At 46.8% G+C, this 24977-nt stretch overlaps 1 protein-coding gene across 2 annotated transcripts in view; it reads right to left on the bottom strand.

Annotated features, from left to right (window-relative positions):
* Positions 1-21087, bottom strand: part of lrguk (leucine-rich repeats and guanylate kinase domain containing) — a 192487-nt gene extending 171400 nt beyond the window's left edge. The window contains exons 1-5 of one of the 2 annotated variants that reach the window (XM_072471117.1): positions 20647-21087; positions 19512-19619; positions 17121-17202; positions 13956-14056; positions 4483-4564 (exon numbers count right to left, since the gene is read on the bottom strand). In XM_072471117.1, the coding sequence (XP_072327218.1) occupies positions 4483-4564; positions 13956-14056; positions 17121-17202; positions 19512-19619; positions 20647-20985 (712 nt within the window). In that variant the 5' untranslated portion in view covers positions 20986-21087. The remainder of the gene's footprint in view (positions 1-4482; positions 4565-13955; positions 14057-17120; positions 17203-19511; positions 19620-20646) is intronic. The other variant, XM_072471118.1, reaches the window with a different exon arrangement.
* Positions 21088-24977: the final 3890 nt, after the last annotated feature.

The raw sequence follows: 24977 nt of genomic DNA, 5'->3' as shown, positions 1-24977 counted from the left end.
AGGCTCCAGGGTGGTATGCTATTTCCCTGGTGCTAGGGTCAAGGATATCTCGGATCAGGCGGATGGCATGTATAGGATGTGGAGGGAGGTGGGGTGGTGAGGGCGAGGGATTTGTACCTGGAAGACTCAGGAAAGGGTGGAGCTGCTGAAAGGAAGCAAATTCAGGTATATGCAAGTGAGGGACTTGGCTGGGACCTGTTCCCCCCTCGGCTCCAGCACTGTGTTCCAATCCACTCCCAATATCAACTCATGGGTATCCAGATTCGGAATGGCAGCCAACATTCTCTTCACAAGCCCATCATCCTAAATGGGGGTATATATGCTTGCCAAGGGCACTAACCTCCCCTCCAACATACCTGCCCTCCTGATCCGCCACCAACTTCTCCATCTAGAACCTCACACCAGAATCACCCCCCCCCCCCCCCAAGCTCTAATATCAAACCCCGAATGAAACATCTGGCTCACCCAACCCTTCCTAAGCCTCATCTGGTCCTTCATCCTCAGATGGATCTCGTGCAGGGTCATTTCATCAACTTTTAAACTCTTCAAATGCGCAAAAGCTCTCGCTCTCTTCACCGGTCCACTAAACCCCACACGTTCCACTTCGCCATTCTGGCCATACTCATGGCATTACCATCAACGCCATGGGTGCCCTGCCTGTATGAGGTGGGATGGCGGGACGAGGGCTCATTGGGGGCGGGGGGGGGGCTCGAGAGATCGGGGCACCATTTTCCCGCTTTTCGGAGCTCCTAAGTGCAGGAAATGCAACTGAGTGTTGCCTCAGTTAGGCATTCACTGTTGAGGCCAGTCAAAAGAGTGCCATTAGATAACGGTCATTCCGGGCACTTCCTGCCCAGAATGGACTCTTTTCTTTTGTTACATCGCACCAAGATTCTCTCCTTCAGAATTTTCTTCAATAATTTCCCCATCACTGATGTGAGACTCACTGGTCTGTAGTTCCCTGGCTTATCACTACAACCTTTCTTAAATAGTGGAACCATTGGAGCTGTTCTCCAATCCTCTGTGGCCAGAAAGGAATTAAACATTTGGGTCAGATCCCTCGCAATCTCCTTCCTCGTTTCCCACTGCAGCCTGGGACACAATCCATCTGGACCTTGAAATTAGTCCACTTTTCAGCCCGCCAACACCCCAATACCTTATTAGTCCATATGTCAATCTGCTCACAGTCTCTCTCCCAGAGTTCCATACTCGAGGGTGATAGGATGATGTTGGGCCTGTACCCTCCCTATTTTCTTTTTGAACTCCTCCCACTGCTCGTCTGTAGATTTTCCCACGAGTAACGCTCCTCTATCTAGCTTGGCCTTGATCCTGCCTTAATTTACTAAAATCTGGTCTCCCCCATCCAAAAACGTTTTTTGCAACTAGTCTACTTCTTTGTTCACAACAAACTTAAATTGTGCCATGTTATGGTCACTCTCACGAAAATGCTCCCCCCCACCCCCGCCACAATGCCTCAGACCCCTGTCCAGCTTAATTTCCCAGAATTAGGTCCAGCACTGCGCCGCCCTTGTTGGACCCTGTACACATTGACCTAAAAGGTTCCTAAAACTACCGTGTACATTTTAAGAACTCAACTCCGTCTAGCCCTTAACACTATGACTATCCCAATAAATGTTGGGAAAGTTGAAATCGCCTTATTGTTTGTATTTTACACACATCTTGCGAATTGCACATATATTTGCTCCCCAATTTCCTGCTGACCATCTGGGGCTGGGGGGGGGGGGGGGGTCTCTATAATAAATACCTATCAATGCGGCTTTTCCCCGCCCTCACCCGTACACACAGGCCGCTTGTGGTGCCAGAAGCATGGCTCTTTCTGCACTAAGTCCAAAGTAGAATACCGATTTGCAAGTGGGATGCTAGGGGACTCCTGAATTACCTGCCGGTTTCTCTTGGACTGCCTGGTGGTCACCCATTTCTTTCCTTCCTCAAGTCCCTTCAGCTGTGGTGTGATGTGCTATTCACGATGCTCTCAGACTCGCGGATGTTCCACAGATTACCTAACTGCTCTTCCAGTTCTGACACCCGAGCGTCCAAGAGCTGCAGCTGCCCACATGCTGTTCCTGGGGACTGTAGCTTTGCCCGGCTATCAACATAGAGGAGGAGCATACCATGGCTTTGAGCTCTCCTGCCATGACTAAACCCTTTAAATTTACAACTTAAGACTATTATATATATTTTTTAATCAATTAACTAATTGACTTAAGTCCCTACCCTTGCTTAAAAAAAGACTTACAATTTAATATAGTTTGAAAAACACCCACCAGGACTTGCTCACCAATCAGCTGCGTTTTTTTTGAACTCCCAACTCCTCTCGCGCTCTTTACTGAAGTATTGCCTCGCCTCTCTCTCTCTGCGCTCTTTATTGAAGTCTTGCCTCACTCTCTGCACTGAAGTTGCGCCTCTCTCTGCACTTTTTATTGAAGTCTCACCTCTCTCTCCATGCTCTTTTTGAAGTCTCGCCTCCCTCCCTCTCGGTCTCCATGCTCTTTACTGAAGTCTCACCTCTCTCTGCGATCTTTACTGAAGTCTCACCTGTCTATCTGTCTCCGTGCTCATAAAAACATAACTGACTGTTAAAGTTTCTATAGGTATGTGAAAGAAAAAGATTGATGAAGACAAATGTAAGTCCCTTACAGTGGAATTTATAATGGGGAACAAAGAAATGGATGACCAACTGCATATATACTTTGGTTCTGTCTTCACAAAGGAGGACATAAATAACGTACCAGTACGTTGGGGAACAAAGGGTTCAGTGAGAGGGAGGAACTGAAGGAAACCGGTATTAGTAGAGAATGGTGTTGGGGAAATTGATGGGATTAAAGGCCAATAAATCCCTTGGGCTTGATATTCTACATCCCAGAGTACTTAAGGAAGTGGCCCTAGAAATAGTTGATGCATTGGTGTCAGCTTCCAAGATTAAAAAAGGAGGTAAAGAGAAAACCAAGAATTATAGACTAGTCAGCCTGGTGTCGGTCGTGGGGAAAATTCTCGAGTCCATTATCAAAGATTGTATAGCAAAGCACTTGAAAAACAGTGATAGAATCGGACAGAGACAGCATGGATTTATAAAAGGGAAATCATGCTTGACAAATCTACTGAAATTCTTCAAGGATGTAACTATAAGAATTGATGAGGGGGAGCCCATAGATGTGGTTTATTTGGACTTTCAGAAGGCTTTCGACAAAGTCCCACATAAGAGATTAGAGTGTAAAATTAAAGTGCATGGGTAGTGTATTGAGGTGGATAGAAAACTGGTTGGCAGACCAGAAACAAAGAGGAGGAATAACATGTTTTTTTCCAAATGGCAGACAGTGACTAGTGGGATACCGCAGGATCGGTGCTAGGATCCCAGCAGTTCACAAGATATGTTAATGATTTAGATGAGGGGACTAAATGTAATATCTCAAAATATGCAGATGACAAAAAGCTGGTTGGGAAGGTGAGGTGTGAGGAGGATGCAGAGATTCAGTGTGATTTGGACAAGCTAAGTGATTGGGCAAATGCATGGCAGATGCAGTATAATGTGGATAAATGTGAGGTTATCCACTTTGGTAGCAAAAACTGGAAGGTAGATTGTTATTGGAATGGCTATAAATCAAGAGGGGGAATTTGCAACAAGAGCTGGGTATCCTGATACGCCAGTCACTGAAGGTATGCATGCAGGTGCAGCGGGCAGTAAAGAAGCCAAATGGTATATTGGCCTTCCTAGCAAGAGAATTTGCATACAGGAGCAGGAATGTCTTGCTGCGATTATGTAAGGCCTTGGTGAGATCACATTGGAATATTGTGTGCAGTTTTGGTCTCCTTTTTTGAGGAAGGATGTTCTTGCAATAGAGGGAAGGTTTACCAGACTGATTACTGGAGCGGCGGGACTGACGTACGAGGAGAGAATGAGTCGGTTAGGATTATATTCGCTGGATAAGAGGTGATCTGAAAGAAACCTACAAAATTCTAACAGGTCTAGCCAGGGTAGATGCAGGAAGGATGTTCTTGATGGTGCCGGTATCCAGAAACAGGGGTCACAGTCTAAGGATACGGGGCAAACCATTTAGGACTGAGATGAGGTGACAATTCTTCATCCAGGGAGTGGTGAGCCTGTGGAATTCGCTGCCACAACGTAGTTGAGGTCCAAGCCCTACATCCTAAAATATCTTCCCTATTTTCCGCACTCGATCGCTAAATAAACATCTCTTTAACCTTAGTGACTTAAACCTACACCATAATTGTTCCCAACCCCTCTTTCCTGATTTATATGCCCTCCTATATTTGGTAAGCCTCAATCGGCACATCAAATCCCCACTCATAAGATTGGGCTTGCTTTGATTTCCGTCATTCATACCCATAACTGGAAACATAAGACCAACTAATAGTAATTGAAAAAATTAAGAAAACATTTCAAAACAAAACAAGAGCTGTTCTTAATATTTCTCCCAAATGTGGGAAATAGGTAAAGGATACTGTCCAAATTCAACTTAAAGAGGAAGCGATAGTTTGACAGCTCCTTCATTCCAGTTAACTGGTTGTAGGAAAGATCCACTTCCTGCAACATAAAATACACAGTAACCTTGTCTTGAATATAACTGGGCCATGTACACCTCCCGAGAACAACTTTAGTTCAAACTATTTCATCCACATTCACAACACCAATACTTAACCATAGCATAACAGTGGTAAAAAACAGATATTTGATGAGTAGGGAGTGGAATTAATTGTATAGATAAAATATATTCCCATGATAAACACCAATGAAAAGTGGAGGAAAAAAACAATTTGGATATTTACGGTTGCACAGGAGTATAAAATGGAAGATGACTACTTGATTAATACCTTGACGTATTCTCCTCTGAAATAGGGAATCTGTTCTTGATTCTGTTCCATCCTATACCCTCACCTCCATTACTGCTCCTTTTGAAAAGTTTACCAAATTCCCAACCCATCATAATCAAATGTAAATGTTGTAAACGAAGAACAATTGCTGCTACATTTATTTAGGGTGCAGGGTGGGAGCTGGATTAAAGCTTTGCTCCTTCAAAGCCTTTTCTGCTGTCACTGGCCTGCAAGGTCAGTCATTAATGTTCAGTGCACTGAAGCACAGCATAGCCAGCACTTGTTATGCAGCCAATCCTGATGTGTACATCAGGAAATCACAAATATTCTGCTCATGATTTCCAAACCGGTTCAGCTGATTCTCCAGGATCCTTGCCAGTGGGATAAGCTCAGAAAACTGACAAATGCAAACTTAGTCAAATGTTTAGTTAGTCAAAACTATGTTTCATGCCCCAAGTTGAAATAAAAGTAATACACTTTTATAAACTGAATACATACTCAATAGCGTTTTTCTTTGTAAATATTTTTATTCTCCTTATTTTTCACATTTCATCAAAAACAGATAACCAACAATAACAAATACAATAGCAATCCCCTGACCAACAACCCCTTTATCATTCAAACCCAAATCTACCCCCTACATCCCCAATAGAAAACCAGAAAGACCAAAAGAGAATCCACGGTCATCCCATACATGGTAACCAATAAACCGTACACTCAAACTACCCCCCACCTACCCCTCACACGCCCCCCCCCCCCCTAATATTCGATGGCATCCAATTCTTGAAAGTGCATGATAAACAATGACCATGAATTGTAGAACCCTTCCATCCTCCCCCTCAGCTCAAACTTCACCTTCCCGAGCGTTAAAAATTCAAGCAGGCCCCCCCGCCACGTCGAGGCACAGGGTGGAGTAGCTGACCTCCACACCAACAGAACCCGCCTTTGTGTAATCAGCGAGGCAAAGGCTAAAACATCTGCCCCCGCACCTGCCTCCAGCCCAGGCTGGTCTGACACCCCGAATACGGCTTCTAGGGGCCCTGGTTCGAACCTCACCCCCGAGATTACCTTCAAGACCTCCCTCCTATACCCATCCAGTTTCAGACAGGGCCAAAACATGAGAACATTGTGTGCGGGGCTCCTCCTACAGCGCTCACACACATTCTCCACCTGCTCAAAGAGTTGGCTCATCCTTGTCTTTGTGAGGTGCGCCCGATATGCCATCTTCAACTGTATGAGCCCCAACCTCGTACACGAGGTTGATGCATTCACCTTCTGGAGCATTTCACTCCACAGCCCTTCCTCCATACCCTCCTCAACTCTTCCCCCCACTTCGTGGGGGGGAGCGCGGGAGCAGAGAGAGCCGGGACAGCGAAAACAGCGCCGGAGGAGAAAGCCGGGAGATTTAAAAAGCGCGGGAGGAGAGAGCCGGGACAGTGCTGGGAGAGGCGAGTGCACAAAAGGTGTGGCAGGAGTGCATTTAGTCACGGAGTGCTGATTGGAACAGATTGCATCTGAGTTTAGGTGAGTGACTGAGTGCTGATTGGAACAGAGTGCATCTGAGTTTAGGTGAGTGACTGAGTTCAGGTGAGTGGCCAGAGAGGGCTGTGTTTTTGTTGGTGTTCGGGTTTATCCTTGAGGTTCTATAAAAAAAAAATGTTTTTTTAAATATTTAAATTAATTAACTAGTTGAATATGGCTGGACAGGTGATGTGCTGTTGCTGTATGATGATGGAACTGGTGGATCCCATTGAGACCGTCAGTGACCACATCTGCAGCAAGTGTTGGCTGCTCGAGGAATTTCGGCTCAGCATTGATGAGCTGGAGACCGAGCTGCACACACTGCGGCACATCAGGGAGGGGGAACATTACCTGGACACTTTGTTTCAGGAGGCAGTCACACCCGGTAGAATAAGTTCTGTTAATTCGGACAGTGGTCAGGGACAGAGTGGTGTGACTGCAAGGGAGGCAGGTAGGGGGATCCTGAGTTTAGGAGCCTCAGCCCTTGACCTTGTCCAACAGGTATGAGGTACTTGCTCCGTGTGTGGATGAGGAAGAGGGCTGTAGGGAGGATGCGTTGACTGACCACTGCACCGTGGTACAGGAAGCCATTCAAGAGGGGGGAGCAAAAAGACAAGTGGTAGTTGTAGGGGATTCTATAATTAGGGGGATTGATGGCATCCTTTGTAAGCCAGATCGAGAGTCCCGCATGGTATGTTGCCTGCCCGGTGCCAGGGTGAGGGACATCTCTGGTCGGCTTGAAAGGATTTTGGAGAGGGAAGGTGAGGATCCAGTTGTTGTGGTCCACGTTGGGACTAACAACATAGGTAAGACTAGGAAAGGAGGACCTGTTTGGGGATTATCAAACACTAGGGACTAAATTAAAGAGCAGGTCCTCCAGGGTTATAATCTCTGGATTACTACCCGAGCCACATGCCAATTGGCATAGGGTTGAGAAAATTAGAGAAGTTAACACGTGGCTAAAGGAGTGATGCGGGAAAGAGGGATTCCATTTCATGGGGCATTGGCATCAGTACTGGGGCAGGAGGGACCTGTGCCGTTGGGACGGTCTTCACCTGAACAATTCTGGGACCAGTGTTCTAGCGAATAGGATAAATAGGTTGGTCACAAGGACTTTAAACTAGCAAGTTGGGGGGGGGGAAGGGAAGTGTAAAGCTATGGACAGTATAATGGTTAATGGAGATCAAGGCAGCAGGTTACGTGACAGGTTATGTAGAGATATGGGTTCAAAGACAAGGAAAATTAGGAGAAAGGGTAAGAGGAAAAATAAATTGCGAAAAGTTACTGATCAAGGTGTTAGGATTCATAACAAAGACATAGAAAAACAGCATAAGTGTACTTTACCTGAATGCTCGTAGTATACGAAATAAGGTAAATGAGTTGATGGCGCAAATCATCGTGAATGATTATGATTTAGTGGCCATTACTGAAACATGGTTAAAAGATGGTCACGACGGGGAGTTAAATATCCAAGGGTATCAGACTATACGAAAGGATAGGATGGACGGTAAGGGCGGTGGTGTAGCTTTGTTGTTTAAGGATGGCATCCGGGCAATAGTAAGGGATGATATTGGTGCTATGGAGGACAAGGTTGAATCAATTTGGGCGGAAATCAGGAATAGTAAGGCGAAAAGGTCATTGATAGGAGTAGTCTATAGGCCACCAAATAGTAACAGGATGGTAGGGCAGGCAATAAGCAAAGAAATAACGGATGCATGTAGAAATGGTACAGCGGTTACCATGGGAGATTTTAATCTGCATATCGATTGGTTTAACCAGGTTGGTAAAGGCAGCCTTGAGGAGGAGTTTATAGAATGTGCCCAGGATAATTTCCTGGAACAGTATGTAATGGAACCTACAAGGGAACAAGCGGTCCTAGATCTGGTCCTGTGTAATGAGGCAGGATTGATTAATGATCTCATAGTTCGGGATCCTCTTGGAAGGAGGGACCACAATATGGTGGAATTTAAAATACAGTTGGAGGATGACAAGGTAAAATCAAACACTAGTGTTTTGTGCTTAAATAAAGGCGATTACAATGGGATGAGAGAAGAACTAGCTAAGGTAGACTGGGAGCAAAGACTTCATGGTGAAGCAGTTGAGGAACAGTGGAGAACCTTCCGAGTGATCTTTCACAGTGTTCAGAAAAGGTTCATTCCGACAAAAAAGAAAGACGGTAGAAAGGGGAAAAATCGACCGTGGATATCTAAGGAGGTGAGGGAGAGTATCAAATTGAAGGAAAAAACATACCAAGTGGCAAAAATTAGTGGGAGACTAGAGGACTGGGAAGTCTTTAGGGGACAACAGAAAGCTACTAAAAAATCCATAAAGAAGAGCAAGGTAGACTATGAAAGTAAACTGGCTCAGAACATAAAAGCAGATAGTAAAAGCTTCTACAAATATATAAGACAAAAAAGAGTGGCTAAGGTAAATATTGGTCCTTTGGAAGATGAGAAGGGAGATTTAATAATAGGAGACGGGGAAATGGCTGAGGAGCTGAACAGGCTTTTTGGATCAGTCTTCACAGTGGAGGACACAAATAACATGCCAGTGACTGATGGAAATAAGGATATGATAGGTGAGGACGTTGAGATGATTGTAATCACGAAGGAGGCAGTATTGGGCAAGCTAATGGGGCTAAAGGTAGACAAGTCTCCTGGCCCTGATGGGATGCATCCCAGAGTGTTAAAAGAGATGGCTAGGGAAATTGTAAACGCACTAGTGATAATTTATCAAAATTCACTAGACTCTGGGGTGGTCCCAGAGGATTGGAAAGTAGCAAACGTGACACCACTGTTTAAAAAAGGAGGTCGGCAGAAAGCGGGTAATTATAGGCCGGTAAGCTTAACTTCGGTTGTAGGGAAAATGCTGGAATCTATCATTAAGGAGGAAATAGCGGGGCACCTGGAGGGAAATTGTCCTATTGGGCAGACGCAGCATGGGTTCACAAAGGGTAGGTCGTGTCTGACTAATTTGGTAGAATTTTTTGAGGCCGTTACCAGTGCAGAAGATAACGGGGAGCCAATGGATGTGGTATATCTGGATTTCCAGAAAGCTTTTGACAAGGTGCCACACAAAAGGTTGCTGCATAAACTAAAGATGCATGGCATTGAGGGTAAAGTGGTAGCATGGGTAGAGGATTGGTTAACTAACAGAAAGCAGAGAGTGAGGATAAATGGGTGTTTCTCTGGTTGGCAACCTGTAACTAGTGGGGTCCCTCAAGGATCAGTGTTGGGCCCGCAGCTGTTCACAATTTACATAGACGATTTGGGGTTGGGGACCAAATGCAATGTGTCAAAGTTTGCAGACAACACCAAGATGAGTTGTAAAGCAAAAAGGGCAGAGGATACCGGAAGTCTGCAGAAGGATTTGGATAGGTTAGGTGAATGGGCTAGGGTCTGGCAGATGGAATTCAATGTTGCCAAGTGTGAGGCTCTCCATTTTGGGAGGAATAACAGCAGAATGGATTATTATTTAAACGGTAAGATGTTAAAACATGCTGCTGTGCAGAGGGACCTGGGTGTGCTGGTGCACGAGTCGCAAAAAAGTTGGTGTGCAGGTGCAACAGGTGATTAAGAAGGCTAATCGAGTTTTGTCTTTCATTGCTAGAGGGATGGAGTTCAAGACTTGTGAGGTTATGCTGCAATTGTATAGGGTGTTGGTGAGGCCACATCTGGAGTATTGTGTTCAGTTTTGGTCTCCTTACCTGAGAAAGGACATATTGGCACTGGATAGAGTGCAGTGGAGATTCACTAGGTTGATCCCAGAGTTGAGGGGATTAGATTATGACGAGAGGTTGAGTAGACTGGGACTGTACTCATTGGAGTTTAGAAGGATGTGGGGGGGATCTTATTGAGACATATAAAATTATGAAGGGAATAGATAGGATAGATGCGGGCAGTTTGTTTCCACTGGTCGGGGAAAGCAGAACTAGGGGGCATAGCCTCAAAATAAGGGGAGGTAGATTTAGGACGGAGTGTAGGAGGAACCTCTTCACCCAAAGGGTTGTGAATCTCTGGAATTCCTTGCCCAGTGAAGCAGTTGAGGCTCCTTCTTTAAACGTTTTTAAGAAAAAGATAGATGTCTTTCTAAAGAATAAAGGGATTCGGGGATATGGTGTACGGGACGGAGAGTGGAGCTGAGTCCACAAAGATCAGCCATGATCTCATTAAATGGCGGAGCAGGCTCGAGGGGCCAGATGGCCTACTCCTGTTCTTATGTTCTTATGTTTCAATTTGCTCCAATGATGCCTTGCCCTCCCCCAGAATCTTCCCATAAATCACCGACACCTTCTCCATTCCCCGTCGTAAATACCTCCTCCAACAATGTGGAGGCCGGCACTAATGGGAAGCTCTGAACCTCCTTCCTGGCGAAATCTTGGAGCTGCAAATATGTAAATACCTCCCCCTGCCCCAGTCCACATTTCTCCCCAACTCCTCCAGCCTCGCAAAACGGCTCCCAGAAACAAATCCTTTAATACCCTAATTCCCCTCTCCGAAAACTCCCATCCCTCTTCCCTATTTCAAACCTCTGGTTTCCCCAAATCGGCAACTCTCTTGACCCCGCGTGACCCCGCCCACAACTTAAAGTGCTGCCTCAACTGCCTGCAGATCTTCAACGTCGCCACCACCACCGGACTCCCCGAATATTTATCCGGGGTCATCTGGAGCGGCGCTGTTGCGAATGCCTTCAGCTCCGACCTCCTGCACAAACATTCCTCCATTCTAACCCACTGGGAGTCCCGCCCTTTGACCCAGCTCCTCACCTTTTCCACATTCGCCGCCCAGTGTTAATATAATAGATTTGGGAAGCCCAACCCCCCTGCCTGTCGTCTTCTCTGCAACAGCGCTTTTCTAATCCTAGCCACCTTCTCCCGCACCCCCCCCCCCCCCAATAAATGAGGTAATCATCTTCTCCACCTCCTTAGAAATGCCTTTGGCAAAAAGATCGCAGGCACTGGAATAAAAACTAAAACATGAATTGTCATTGCCTGCACCCGACCCGCCAGCGACAGAGGAAGATCATCCAACCTTGCCAAGTCTACCTTCACCCTCCCCTCCAAACTGGTAAGATTGTACCTACGGGCACCCCCCCACCCCCTCAGTCCCATGCCACCTGCACCCCAAGATATCAAAAGTGGGTCGCCGCCCTACGGAATGGCAGCTCCACCCCCGCCCCTCAGTCGGGACAACACAAAACATTTGCTTTTACCCAAAATTTAGCTTATACCCCAAAAAAGGATCCAAACACTTGGAGCAGCTCCAGTATACCCCCCCCGCAATCGACACACTCCGCTCCGACACGTACAATAACAAATCATCCGCGCATAAAGATACCCTATGTTCCATTCCCCACCGTACTTTTCCCTTCCATACCCCCGAACTCCTCAACGCGATGGCCAAAGGCTCACATAAAAAAGCGCAAATAACAGAAGGGACATAGGACACCCTTGCCTGGTCCCCTGCTGAGGGCAAAATACCCCAAACTCATACTATTTGTGCAGACACTCGCCCTCAGCTCCCTGTACAATAACCGTACCCATTCCACGAATTACGGCTCAATCACAAACCGCTCTAACACCGCCATCAAATGCCCCCACTCTACCTGATCGAATGCCTTTTCGGCATTCAGCTGCCTCTGTCTCCCTCCCCTCCGCCGGTGCCATAACTACATTCAATACTCTCCTAACATTCGAAAAGAGCCGCCTCCCTATCGGGAGTCAATTACGGAGTGGGTATGGTTATTGTACAGGGAGCTGAGGGCGTGTGTCTGCACAAATAGTATGAGTTTGGGGTATTTTGCCTTAAACGGTATCACCTCCCCCCTCACCACCGCCTTCAGAGCTTCCCATACCACCGCCTGCAAAATCTCCCCCATACAACTAAACCCCCCCCCCGGCTGGGCAAGCGAGCGCGGCTGCGACCTGTCCAACCTGGTCCACCACCATTTTCTTCATTTGGAACTGCACTCTTGTACTAATCAAGACTGCCATCAAAGCCCGAGTGAAACATCTGGCAAACCCAGCCCTTCCTAATCCTCACCTGATCCTTCCCCCTCAAATGAGGCTCCTGCAACATCACCCTTCAAACTCTTCAGATGCGCAAGCACCCTCAACCTCTTTACTGGCCCTCCCAACCCTCTCACGTTGCACGTGACTAACCTAACAAAGGGTCTCTCCCCCTCCCTCCCTTCCTAGCCACCGTCATCATAACTCCACGCCCTGCCCTCTGGGCCTGTCCCGCCCCCATCCATTGTTCCCATTGAACCCCTCCCAGAAACCCCTCTCTACTTCCTCTCAAAAACACGTCACCCAGTATTGATCCCAACCCCCCCTTTCACACCTCCTAGACCCATCGAAATCTGCTCACCAGGCTCCAATGTCCGCAGCCCCTCCCCCCACCACACCTCCGTTCACTAGCTAACTAAAGCTTTTTATGATGTGGGGATGCTGGCGTTGGATTGGGGTGAGCTGGCCTCCGCTGCCTCAAAGTAAAATTCTCTGAAGTTGTAAGTCACCCTCAACCTCACTGGATACACCACGCCAAACCGCACCCCACTGTTATACAGTGCCGTCTTTACTCAGCCAAAAGTCACCTGCCTCCTTGCCAGTTCCACTGTTAAGTCCTGGTAAATGCATACACCAGCACCAGCCCACTGCACCTCCTGCTTCTGCTTCGCCCAATTCAAAACCTTATCCTTCATGTGGTACCTGTGAAAACAAATAATCACTGCTCTTGGCGGCTCATTAGTCTTCGGTTTTGGCCTCAACGACCAATGAGCCCAGCTCATACCGAGAGGGATCATCTCCCTCCCCAACATCTTGGCAAAGTACTCAGTCGGCCTCGGGCCCGCCACGCCCTTGGGCAGGCCCACAATCCTCAAATTTTGGCGCCTTGAACTTTTTTCCAAGCCTCCAACTTTGCTTGCAGTCCCTTGTTGGCCTCAACCACCCTCTGCAGTTCCTTCCCCATCGAGGTGAGCTGATTGCTGTGCTGTGACATGGCCTCCTCCACTCCCTTCATTTTCTCACCCTGTTCCCGCACCTCTGCCAATGCCTTCGACACAGCCACCTTCATCGGGGCAATTGCCTCGTCCACAAACATCTTCAACACCACCGTCATCTCCTTACTCAGCACCTCCATATGCTTCGCAAACTGCTTCTCCAACTTCAAGGCCATCGCCTCGGTCATCTTTTATGCCGTAAGCAGGGAGGCCCCACCCAGCGATCCAGCCTCCGCCATCTTGCCAGCTCCCGGGCAGGCCTTTTCATTCAGTGAACCCTTACTCACTCCCTTTTTCATGGCGACTTTCTTCTGATTTTTCAACATTATCCACCTTCCTTATGCCTTCCCACACTTGCTCATCAAAAAATTGTCCCCGGGACCGGACATTAAAACTCCTAAAAAGCCTCGAGGAGGAGTTACCCAACGTGTGACTTTCCCTACATGCCGCCTCTGGAAATGCACTCAATAGCGTATTTATCAAATTCATTCAAATCTCCTTTGTTTGTATATTATTTATCATATCTCAATCCTTTCCAAACTGGATGGTCCTTACATCTTTAAGAGCCACTCATGGCTTACCTTAATATTTTGGGGTAGTTTTAAGTCAGCAAGTGAGCTCAGTTGATTGTGAGAGGCATCCAGCTGCAATAGGTAGGGCATACGGCCTACACAGCGCAAATCTGTGAACCATAAAAGTGATGTTGAGCTTTAGCTCAGAAGAGAACATCTTGAACAATGCAGTTCACAATTAACTGAATTGAAACCCTCTTAAAAAAACATTTTATTTGAATTTTTTGGTTTCATTGTGGTTTTCTTCCATATGTGTTCAAACAAAAGCAGGACCTGTCAAAATACATATAAGCCATGGTTTTATTGCAGAATTGGCAGTTCAAAGCTCAGCAATCAGTTTCAGAATGTCCAATCGCATTCTTGACAGTTTGCTCTCCATCCCTATGTTTGAGCCAAAGGTTATAGAAAAGATTGCATTTTTATCAAATTCTATTTTAACATTTTTTCAACAAAATATAAACTTCTTCTTCCAACAACTAATGGAAACAAAGAAAAAACTGAAATTGAGATCAGAGGGAACAAACAAATTCAGCTTTCTTCTTGTTTGATTGTGCCCTGATTATTTTGAAATTACTGCTTGCAACTGGTGCAATATTCTTCCTAGAATATTTGTAAACATATACCTAAAATGACTTGGTGATTAGAGTTGATGCTTCCATATATTTCCTGTATTTTAATTATTAAATCTTTTCTATCTTTATTAATTTTAATTAATCAATGTTAAACCGAGTCATTAGATTATTTAGCACTGTAGGTGTACCTATACCATATGAACTCCCTCGGTTCAAGACCCTTCCAGAGGGCAACTAGGGATGGGCAACAAATGCTGGCTTTGTCAGCAGACCACACATCCCATGAATAAATTAATAAAAGAAAGGACTCCCTAAACAACACTTCAAAGGCGAAGGATAGTGCAGTGGCAGGTGGTTCCGGAGGTGCAATTCCCACTAGCCAGAATGGTGAGAAGTCACACATAATTCCAGGTTTGGAACCTCATTAATTAATTAATTAAAGGCAAGCATATCTCCAAATCACCTGGCAGCTCAGGAGCGAATTTGACCACGCACCAATAGCTGGTGGGTTCGAAGATCCCGGTGCCAAATTTAGATGGCAGTCCAAGACATACATCTCACTCTCTCCAGTCCACCTGGCTACAGGAGACTGCTAAATGTTATTCAGCCAAAAGTAAAAGGCCACCACCCTGAAGAAGGAGGCAAGCATCTGCTACTGTGGCACCAATAAGTGACTCTGCATCCCAAAAGGGGCTGCATAGCCCAGCTTAGTGATTCTCCTACACTGCCACGTACCCATCCCAGACAGAACTGATCTGGACCCCATCGTTCAAGAGGGTCAAGATGATGCTACTACACCTCTGCTTTAGAATCAAATTTGATGTTCACTCCCTCGCTGTCCATGTACCTCCCATTTACCTCGAGCACCACGATGCAAAGGTAGAACTAACTCCTGTTATTCTCCAGCCTCCCCCAATAATTCTGGATCTCATCTATTGTGTTCGACACTGCTGTGGCAGGTAGACTATGTATGTAACATTCACCTCAAATCCTTGAGTGAACGGAGGTCCAACCTGGGCATGCCACTCATTTCCAAAACGGGTTTGAAGCAGATGTGAATTCATGTTGGTGTGACGCAAGATTGGAAAAAGTGGGTAGATTCTGGTAAGCGGTGGTTTTAATGAGCATTCATGAGATGCAAATGGAATTTACACCACCATGCAGTGGGATAACCAAGTTGCCATTAAGCTGCCTTGGAAGAATTGCAACCTGTTTTTACCCTGGCGGGTTTCTGACATTTTTGCTCCTGCTAGATTCTCTGCTCTTGCCCAGCACTAAACCCACCATGGGTGGGATGGGAGAATTCCTCCCATAAAAGTTATTGCACAGTCGGTAGCTCTCTCATTTCAAAAGATTTTGGTTTCAAGTTTAATCCCAGAGACTGGAGCACAAAATCTAGAAGGAGGGAATGCTGTAACATTGGAGGTGCTGTCTTTCAAATGAGACTTACATCTGAGACCCCTTCTGCCCTCTTAAATGGACATAAAAGACCTCATGACACTACTCTGAACAAGAGCAGAGGAGCTTTTAACCAGTCTCCTGGCCTATATTTGGCCCTCAACCAAGATCATTTAAAAAAAAGCAAATTATCCGGCCATTATCAGATTGCTATTTCTGGGACCTTACTGTGCACAAATTGGTTGCTGTGTTTCATAAATTTGAACCTTGATTACACTACAAAGTACTTCATTTTCTGTAAAGTGCTTTGCAGTCGATCGAGGTTGTGAAAGAGAAGCCTATTTGTTCTTTGTTGAAATGGACACTTCTGTGGATGCCCATGGAGAGGCAAGGAGAAATTGATCCAGGGTGACATTTTCTTTGTACAAGGCCATCTTTAATTCGTCCCCACCACTTCTCTGGTCTATTCTTCAATGGAGACTCTATGACACACCAATAAACAAAACTCAGCTCTCAACCAGCACATGGCATTCCGGGCTTGATCCCTGTAGCACCCCCAGCGAGTCATGCACCAAATCCTCGAAGCATTATTAAAGTATTTAAATGAGTTGCATCTCTGTGCTATCATGCAAAGCCAACTTGCCACTTATGTGTGCAGGTGCGCATCCCATCTGGAAAGCAGCATTAGGCTGGACTGGAGTAACGACTGTCATGAAACGCAGATATGCACATAATGAGATACAGACAGGCAGCTAATGAACACAGAAAACAGGACAAAACCAATCAGCAGGCAGAACACTTGGGGGTGGTTTCCCACTATAAAAGGCACGAGGTACTCACACTCCGCCTCTTTCCACTGGGGACACTCCACCTCTTTCCACTGGGGACATCGACAGGGTGCATATAACACATAACACCTCCAGCACGTGGCTAAGAGCTAGTCTGGTTCAGTCAGACAGAGTAATCACACTTAGGTTAGCAGTGAGTCGAACTCACAGAGAACTGTGCTAACTGTGTGACAGGTTCAATAAATCAGATTGAACTAACTTCAAGGTCTGGAGTATCTTTCAGTTAAAGCTGCATCCAGTTGCAGCACGTGTTATCTCAGTGTGCTTAACACGACAATGACCTTACCATGTCCCTGAAATTTTCTTGAGATCCTGTTCTAAGATCACCTCCAGTGCACTTATCTAAATATTTATACCTGTTATATGGTTGTGAGGAAGTTCCAACCTCTGGAGGTGAGTGTAATTGTAAAGAATAGTAATGTCATGAAGCTCGTAATTCTGTAAAATAGAAAAGAGGACTTACTGGATAAGATGAAAACAAATACATTCATATCTTATGTAAGAATTTGGTTCAAAATTTAAACTTCATTAAATTATCCCAGCAAATTAATGTTTCGAGCCTTTGTTCTAGGTTTTAAAATTTTTTTGGGGTTGCTTGGAATAACTCCGTCATTCAAGTTGTTAGGTTACTCCCGCACAGGCATACGTTGACGTATAATACATCACATGCAGCAGTGCCAGCTGTGACTAAATCAGTTCTCAAGTAATTTTAGGAACTAGAATAAAGTGGTACAAGGCACTTGAGCTCCAACTGGCATTTACTGAGAGTTTGATCCTCCTCTGCTTTTGTAATCAACCAGCACATTTATTCCATCTGCTGATGAATCAATTCCAAAAAGTCACCGTCAAGGATTTGAAGTTGCATGGAACATATCAGTGCTGATGGGAAGCACAACTGGTAAAGACACTAATATAATTCATGGATATAACAAGCTGTTTCCAATGTATTTGAGATTGGTTCAGAGTACATTTCCTATTGTGGAGAATAATGTGAAAAAACAGCAACCACAGAATGGTTACAGTACAAAAGGAAGCCATTTGGCCCATTGTCTATGCTAGCTCTCTGCAACAGCAACTCACCTAACCACACTCCCCTTAGTTTTCCCCACTACCCTGTAAATTTGTTCTCATTGTCATGGGCTAAAGCCTGGCCATGGCTGCTGTTTCTGAAGGGACCTATAAATATGGTGGCTAAGCTATAAAGCGAGAAATTGTCCCCTTGAATGTCAACAAGGGAATGCCTGAAATTTCTGCTGGAGATCATTTTAAGCCTTGCAGCAACTCTGCACTAGCGAAGATTTTAGAAAAGGTCAGTTGCAGTAGCTCTGAAAGGGACCTGAAGCTCTGTAGCCACGTTAAGTGGACTGGAACCACTTCACAATAGATATTCCATCTTTATCCTGGGAGGCTTTAGTACAAGTTGGTTCACTGGAGATTCACCTTCTAGTGTGGACTGAAATAACAGGGACTAGCTGCCAAATAGCTTTATCTTACCATACCATCGAGAAAACAACCCAAGGTGGACCACTAGCTGACATGAACTTGACATGTAAAGGACTACTTCAACATGTTGGTGGTATGCTGTTTAAGTATCTTGATAGCTACATGGTCATTGTATCTGCACTATATTTCTGTTTATGGATGTAATTAGCAAAGTCTGGGTGTTATATCCATGGTCTCTGAAGAGTCATCCTTCAAGTCTCCCTTTTTAAAAACACCCAACACAGTTGTTTATCTTAAAAAATAAGCATTGTGCTGCCTTGGAAGCGGGTATTGACCTCCATAATACAACACTGGTGGCTACTGTAGAGCAGAACCCCTTTCAGTTCAAGTAGGTTAAGCTGGTCTCTTGGAAAATCTAGCAACACCTTGAAATGAGGTAGCCATGCCACAATTGCACTCTTGCAGTTCAGTGGGAAAGGAGATTAAAATCTTTGCTTTCATGGACAATGCACAAGCTGTCTATTTGTAAACAAATTGATTAATACAGATGGTCTCCAATCTGGAAAGTGTCAGAGGCATAAAAGTTGAGTGACATGCTCATCTTGACCACACTGGCAATGCCAATACTATGGTGGGTCTTGGGTCAAAGCAGATGGCACAGCTCTGTAACTGTGTCCTTGTTGAAATGAAGTGCATAGCACCTGCGAGCGCGCCTTTGTCATGAGCACAAATCTCCGCTATTAAGTCAACAAGTGAGACTTGATGACCTTTAATGAAAGATACTGCGCATGATGATAAAGACAATTTCAAGCTCTTCTATTAAGCAGTATTTAGATGACTAAATGCTGGCCTAGCCAGTGATGCTCACATCCCGTAAATTAATAAAAATATATAATTTTAATTCACAGTAACAAAGGGATTCGGCATGAGACTATGCATGACCAGCAGTGATTTCAAATGCAACACTGAACAAACAGGCTGGAAGTGTGTAAGTGAATGCTTTTAATGTTTAAACTTTTCTGGCTTTAAGTCAAGATTCAGCAACAGAAATTTCCAGCACTGCTCCATAGCTGAGGTGAATAGAAGAAAACGGAGGACAAATCTTAATATTGCCCTGGCACCCGAATAGTCAGACTCTAGCTCAATGTAGGCAGTGCAGAACTTAGTATCATGTCTGCATAATATCACATGCATAGATTTAGTTGACCAACAGTTAAAATTTGTATTTAGGTAAACTATTCTCAGCCCATTTCATCGGCCGATATCACTTTGTTATCAGGAAGAGTTCAGGCCAACAAACTTACCGGCAGGGAGAGTCTGCAATAGGCCAGTTCCGATCCAGCTGCTGTGCGGCTCAGATTTGATAAACCTTTCACTAGTCCTTTTTCTGTCAATATACCATCAAATTCTTCCTGGAAAAGAAGACACTTCTTGAAATTGTCCAGTGTTTTCCTGAGGTACACCAAATGAAAGTTTTTTTTTTGTAGGAGTTCACAGCTAAATGTCCCAGTCAGCACAGCAATGTCAACTGTGCTGTGATGGCAAGTTGTGAATTGGAAAATGGTCAAGGGAATGTTTTTTAGCAGTCAGACATAGCACAGCAAGAAATGCAGGTCTCCCTCCTCCAAGCTCCAGTAATGAAAAAAACTTGTGAGTCAATCATTTTAAGGTATCCTGGAGTGTAGCCGTTTTGCTCAGCTCAGATTTTGGATTAGAGTCTATTACCAAGGGATAACAGTCCAAATCAGAGTTTCTCAATTTTTATTAAAGTGTGTCAGTTTCAGCTACAGTAGCATAGTTCAACTACAGTGACTTGATTTTCATTAACATTGCTTTCTTTCTCAATTCCAATTACAAAATGATTCCCATTGGAACCAGTCCCTGCAATCAGACTGATTCAGTTCCAATTAGAGAGGGCTCAATTTCCACTGGAACAATTTGGTTGTACCGGAGTGATTCAATTCGTGATGGGAAAAAACAGAGATCTATCGTGCCTTCCACAACCTCAGGACATTCCAAACCACTTGAACAGTCAATGAAGTGCTTCGTGGAGTGGGGCGGTGTCCGGTTGGAATGTCTTAGAATCCCTACAGTGCAGAAGGGGGCCATCAGGTCTGCAGAGACCGCTTGAAAGAGCACCCGACCTACGCCCAATTCCCCACCCCATCCCGTAACCTCACCTCGGGGCGAATTACCATAGCCAATTAGCGATTCACATCTTTGGACTGCGGGAGGAAACTGGAGGAAGCCCACAGAGACACGGGGAGAAAGTGCAAACTCCACACAGTTACCCAAAGTCGGAATCGAACCCAAGTCTCTAGCGCCTTTAGGCAGCCATGCTAACCACTGCACCACCGTGCCACCCCTTAATCTCAATTCTTGTTGGAATGACTAAAGCCCCTTTGCAATGACTCCGTTCTCGTTGCAATGGCCACAAACCTGCATCTCCTCCTCTTCTGGGCTCTGGCATTCCTCAAGGTTGCTGCTCTGGCTGCTGCTCAGGGCGCTGTCCAGCAGCTCCTGGTAGAACTGCTCCACCACGTCCCCGCTTTCGTCGTCCAGCAGCTCCCACAACAAGAGTCGGGCCAGCTCCTGCACCCCCTCCTCCAAGGCCTCCTCGGCGCTCTCCCGCACCATCTCGTCCAGCATTTCCCGCACCACCTCGTCCAGCATTTCCCGCACCATCTCCTCCTTCTCCATGTTGTCCGCCTCCTCTCCCTCCTCCGGCGGCAGCTCACCGCCCAACATCTCGCCATCGCTCACCGTTGCTGCTTCCATCAACTCGAACCACACCACCAACAACGGCGGGCGCAAAGCCTCTTCCCCGGTTGAAAGCAGCGAACCTTACCTCCCCACTACCAGCGCCCCCATTTTGTTGTTAGGCTGTTGCTCGGAGACGGGCAGGAGGCGGCGCCGGCCCGCGCTGCCCCATGGGAGGTGTAGTCCTCCAGGAACCACAACCCCCACAATGCGCCGCGGGCGCGCATGCGCACGTACGTTACCTCGTGCATTGGGACGTTGACTTGAAAGTCGAGAGTTCACCGAGTGACAGTTGGGTACTGGATTACAGAAATGTTTTCTTGTGCAGGTAAAAATACATACAAGGGTGGGGGAAAAGAAACTACAGATAATATTTTGTACATTGTTGTTGGGTGTTCTGGATCACATACAGGTCACCAACACTTGAAGTAGTGCAACACTATTTTATGACAAGGTTAACTATTTAAACATACTTGAACTGTGGGTAAGTACGATACCAGCTTTAACTAAAGACCTTTGTCTTGTCCTAACCAGTTGATGCACTCAGCTGATGGTGAATGTCTGTGTTGCAGGTTGTGGGCTCTGTGCTCCGAGCTAGCTACTTGAGCGGGAACTCTGATGTCCCCTGTCTTTATAGTGCGTGTGCTCTAACTGGTGATTGGCTGCGGTGTTGTGTGTGTTGATTGGTCCCACTGTGTGTCCATCAGTGTGTATCTGCTCCATGATATACTGGTGTATATTATGACATCCCCCCTTTTATATAAAAAAAATGTGCCTGCGTGACAATCAATAGTGTGTGGTGAATGTTCCTGACTACGTGTGTGCAAAATATTTACAGGACTATGTACATAAAACTAAGCTATTTACATGGGAAGGTGCCTGGTGCAGAAAAAAACTGTACACACAAATAACGAGATGAACACTATATACAAACCACTTGAACGATTAAACGGAAGAACAGAACAGACCAGAGAGTCCATTAGTGCAAAGTTTACAAATTTAGTCTCTGAGGTGAGTGACGAATTCTGGTTGACCGCCTCAAGGGTGGGTCAGGAGCCACCAGCTGAAGAGCGGGCTGGACTGCGTCAGAGTGAGGAGGATGCAGAGTAACCGGAATCTCTGCATAGTCCAGGTCAGGGACAACAGGAGGGTGTGGCACTGGCGGAGGATCACGTAGCGAGCACGGAACAAGACGAAGGGCACGCCGATTACGGCGCAGAATGGAACCATCCGGTAGACGAACCAGGAATGACCAGGAGCCACCTGCCGAAGAACCACAGCAGTTGCAGACCAGCCATCATCCGGAAGATGGTTGCAGATGTTGTCATCTGGAGCCAGAGCAGGGAGATCAGCTGCACTGCCGTCATGAGCCGCCTTGTGCTGTGCACGAGACAGTTGCATTAGTTGAAGGACCGGAACGTGGTCGAGGTCTGGGACGTGAATGGACGGCACCGTCGTTCTCAGGGTGCGACCCATGAGCAGCTGGGCTGGCGACAGGCCAGTGGACAGTGGGGCCGAGTGATAGGCCAGCAGGGCGAGGTAAAAGTCGGATCCCGCATCGGCAGCCTTGCAGAGGAGCTGCTTGACTATGTGGACGCCCTTCTCCGCTTTGCCATTGGATTGGGGGTACAGGGGACTGGATGTCACATGCACCAAGTTGTACCTCCTGGCAAAGATGGACCATTCCTGGCTTGCGAAGCAGGGGCCATTGTCCGACATCACAGTGAGTGGGATGCCGTGACGAGCAAAGGTATCCTTACAGGCACGGATGACTGCAGACGATGTGATGTCATGCAAACGTACCACCTCCGGGTAGTTTGAAAAATAGTCTACAATCAGAACATAGTCCCTGCCCAGTGCGTGGAACAGGTTGATGCCGACCTTGGACCAAGGGGACGTGACCAGCTCATGGGGCTGTAGGGTCTCACGTGGTTGGGCCAGCTGGAACCGCTGACAGGTGGGGCAGTTGAGCACTGTGTTGGCGATGTCATCATTGATGCCGGGCCAGTACGCTGCCTCTCGGGCCCGTCAGCGGCATTTCTCCCATGCCAAGATGGCTCTCGTGTAGCTGTTCCAAGATGAGCTGATGCATGCTGTGCGGGATAACAATGCGGTCCAGCTTCAGGAGGACACCATCGACTACCGCCAGATTGTCTCTGATGTTGTAGAACTGCGGGCATTGGCCCTTGAGCCACCCGTCTGTTAGGTGGCGTATGACACGCTGTGGCAGGGGGTCAGCCGCAGTCTTGCGGCGAATTTGGACGAGGCGTTCATCCGTGGCCGTAGATTGGAGGCCACGAAGGCCACATGGGCGTCAACCTGGCAGACAAATCCCGCTGGGTCACACGGGGTGTTCACTGCCCTGGACAGAGCGTCGGCTATGATCAGGTCTTTGCCCGGGGTGTATACGAGCTGAAAGTCGTATCGCCGGAGTTTGAGCAGAATGCGCTGGAGGCGAGGCGTCATGTCGTTCAAGTCTTTTTGTATTATAGTGACCAGCGGGCGATGGTCGGTCTCGACGGTTTGGGGAAGGCCATACACATAATCATGAAATTTGACGACACCGGTCAACAGGCCCAGGCACTCCTTTTCTATCTGCGCGGAGCGCTGTTCTGTGGGGGTCATGGCGCGTGACGCATATGCAACAGGGGCCCATGATGAGGCCTCATCGCGTTGCAGAAGCACTGCCCCAATGCCAGATTGGCTGGCATTGGTCAAAATTTTTGTCTCTTTTGCTGGATCAAAAAAGGCCAATACCGGGGCCTTGGTAAGTTTGGTTTGAAGTTCTCTCCATTCGCGCTCGTGGGCAGGAAGCCATTGGATGGCTGTCGTCTTCCTGACCAGGTTCCTGAGAGCTGTGGTATGAGAAGTGAGGTTAGGGATGAACTTCCCTAGGAAGTTGACCATGCCCAGAAATCGGAGGACCGCCTTCTTGTCCTCTGGCTTTTTCATGGCTATGATGGCAGCCACCTTGTCCGCATCCGGCCGCACACCCAACTGGGAGATGTGGTCCCCTAGGAACTTGAGTTCTGTCTGGCCGAAGGTGCATTTGGCTCTGTTGAGGCGTAGGCCCGGCTCCCGTATGCGCTTGAACATGCGCTGGAGGCGACTGATATGCTCCTGCGGGGTGGTGGACCAAATGTTTATGTCGTCAACATCGATGCGAACACATTCAATGCCTTCCATCATTTGTTCCATGATCCTGTGGAATACATCTGACGCCGATATGATCCCAAACGGCATCCTGTTGTAACAATATCTGCCAAAAGAGATGTTAAAGATACACAGTTTCCTGCTGGATCTGTCTAGTTGAATTTGCCAGAATCCTTTTGAAGTGTCAAGTTTGGTGAAGAGCTTGGCCCGAGCCATCTCGCATGTGATCTCTTCGTGCTTGGGGATTGGGTAATGCTCCCTCATTATGTTGCAATTCAGATCCTTTGGATCAATGCAGATTCTGAGCTCGCCGGAAGGCTTCTTTACGCACACCATGGAACTGACCCAGTTGGTTGGTTCCGTAACTCTGGAGATCACTCCTTGGTCTTGGAGGTCCTGCAGCTGCTGCTTGAGGTGGTCCTTGAGGGGTGCTGGGACTCTGCGAGGTGCATGCACCACAGGCGTGGCGTTCTGTTTGAGTATGGTCTTGTACATATATGGGAGCATGCCCATGCCTTCGAAGATGTCGCGGTGCTGGTCGATGATGGCGTTGAGTTGCGCCCTGAAGTCAGCATCCTGGAAGGCAGATGAGTCATCAGGAGAGAGAGAGTGAACTCTTTGAACGAGGTTTAGCAATTTGCATGCCTGTGCACCAAGCAGAGAGTCCTTCGAGGAGCCCACGATCTCGAAAGGAAGGATGGCTTTTCGTGACTTGTGCGTCACTTCGAGTTGGCATGAGCCAGTAGCAGGAATGATGTTGCTATTGTAGTCCAATAGCTGGCAGGCCGATGGGAGAATGGTTGGTTTGACACGAAGGCTTTGGAAAGCAGACCACGCCTTGAGATTGGCAGAGGCAC

This window comes from Scyliorhinus torazame, chromosome 13, assembly GCF_047496885.1.
Source record: "Scyliorhinus torazame isolate Kashiwa2021f chromosome 13, sScyTor2.1, whole genome shotgun sequence".
Classification (NCBI taxonomy): Eukaryota; Metazoa; Chordata; class Chondrichthyes; order Carcharhiniformes; family Scyliorhinidae; genus Scyliorhinus; species Scyliorhinus torazame.
This window is presented reverse-complemented; position numbering and strand designations above follow the sequence as displayed.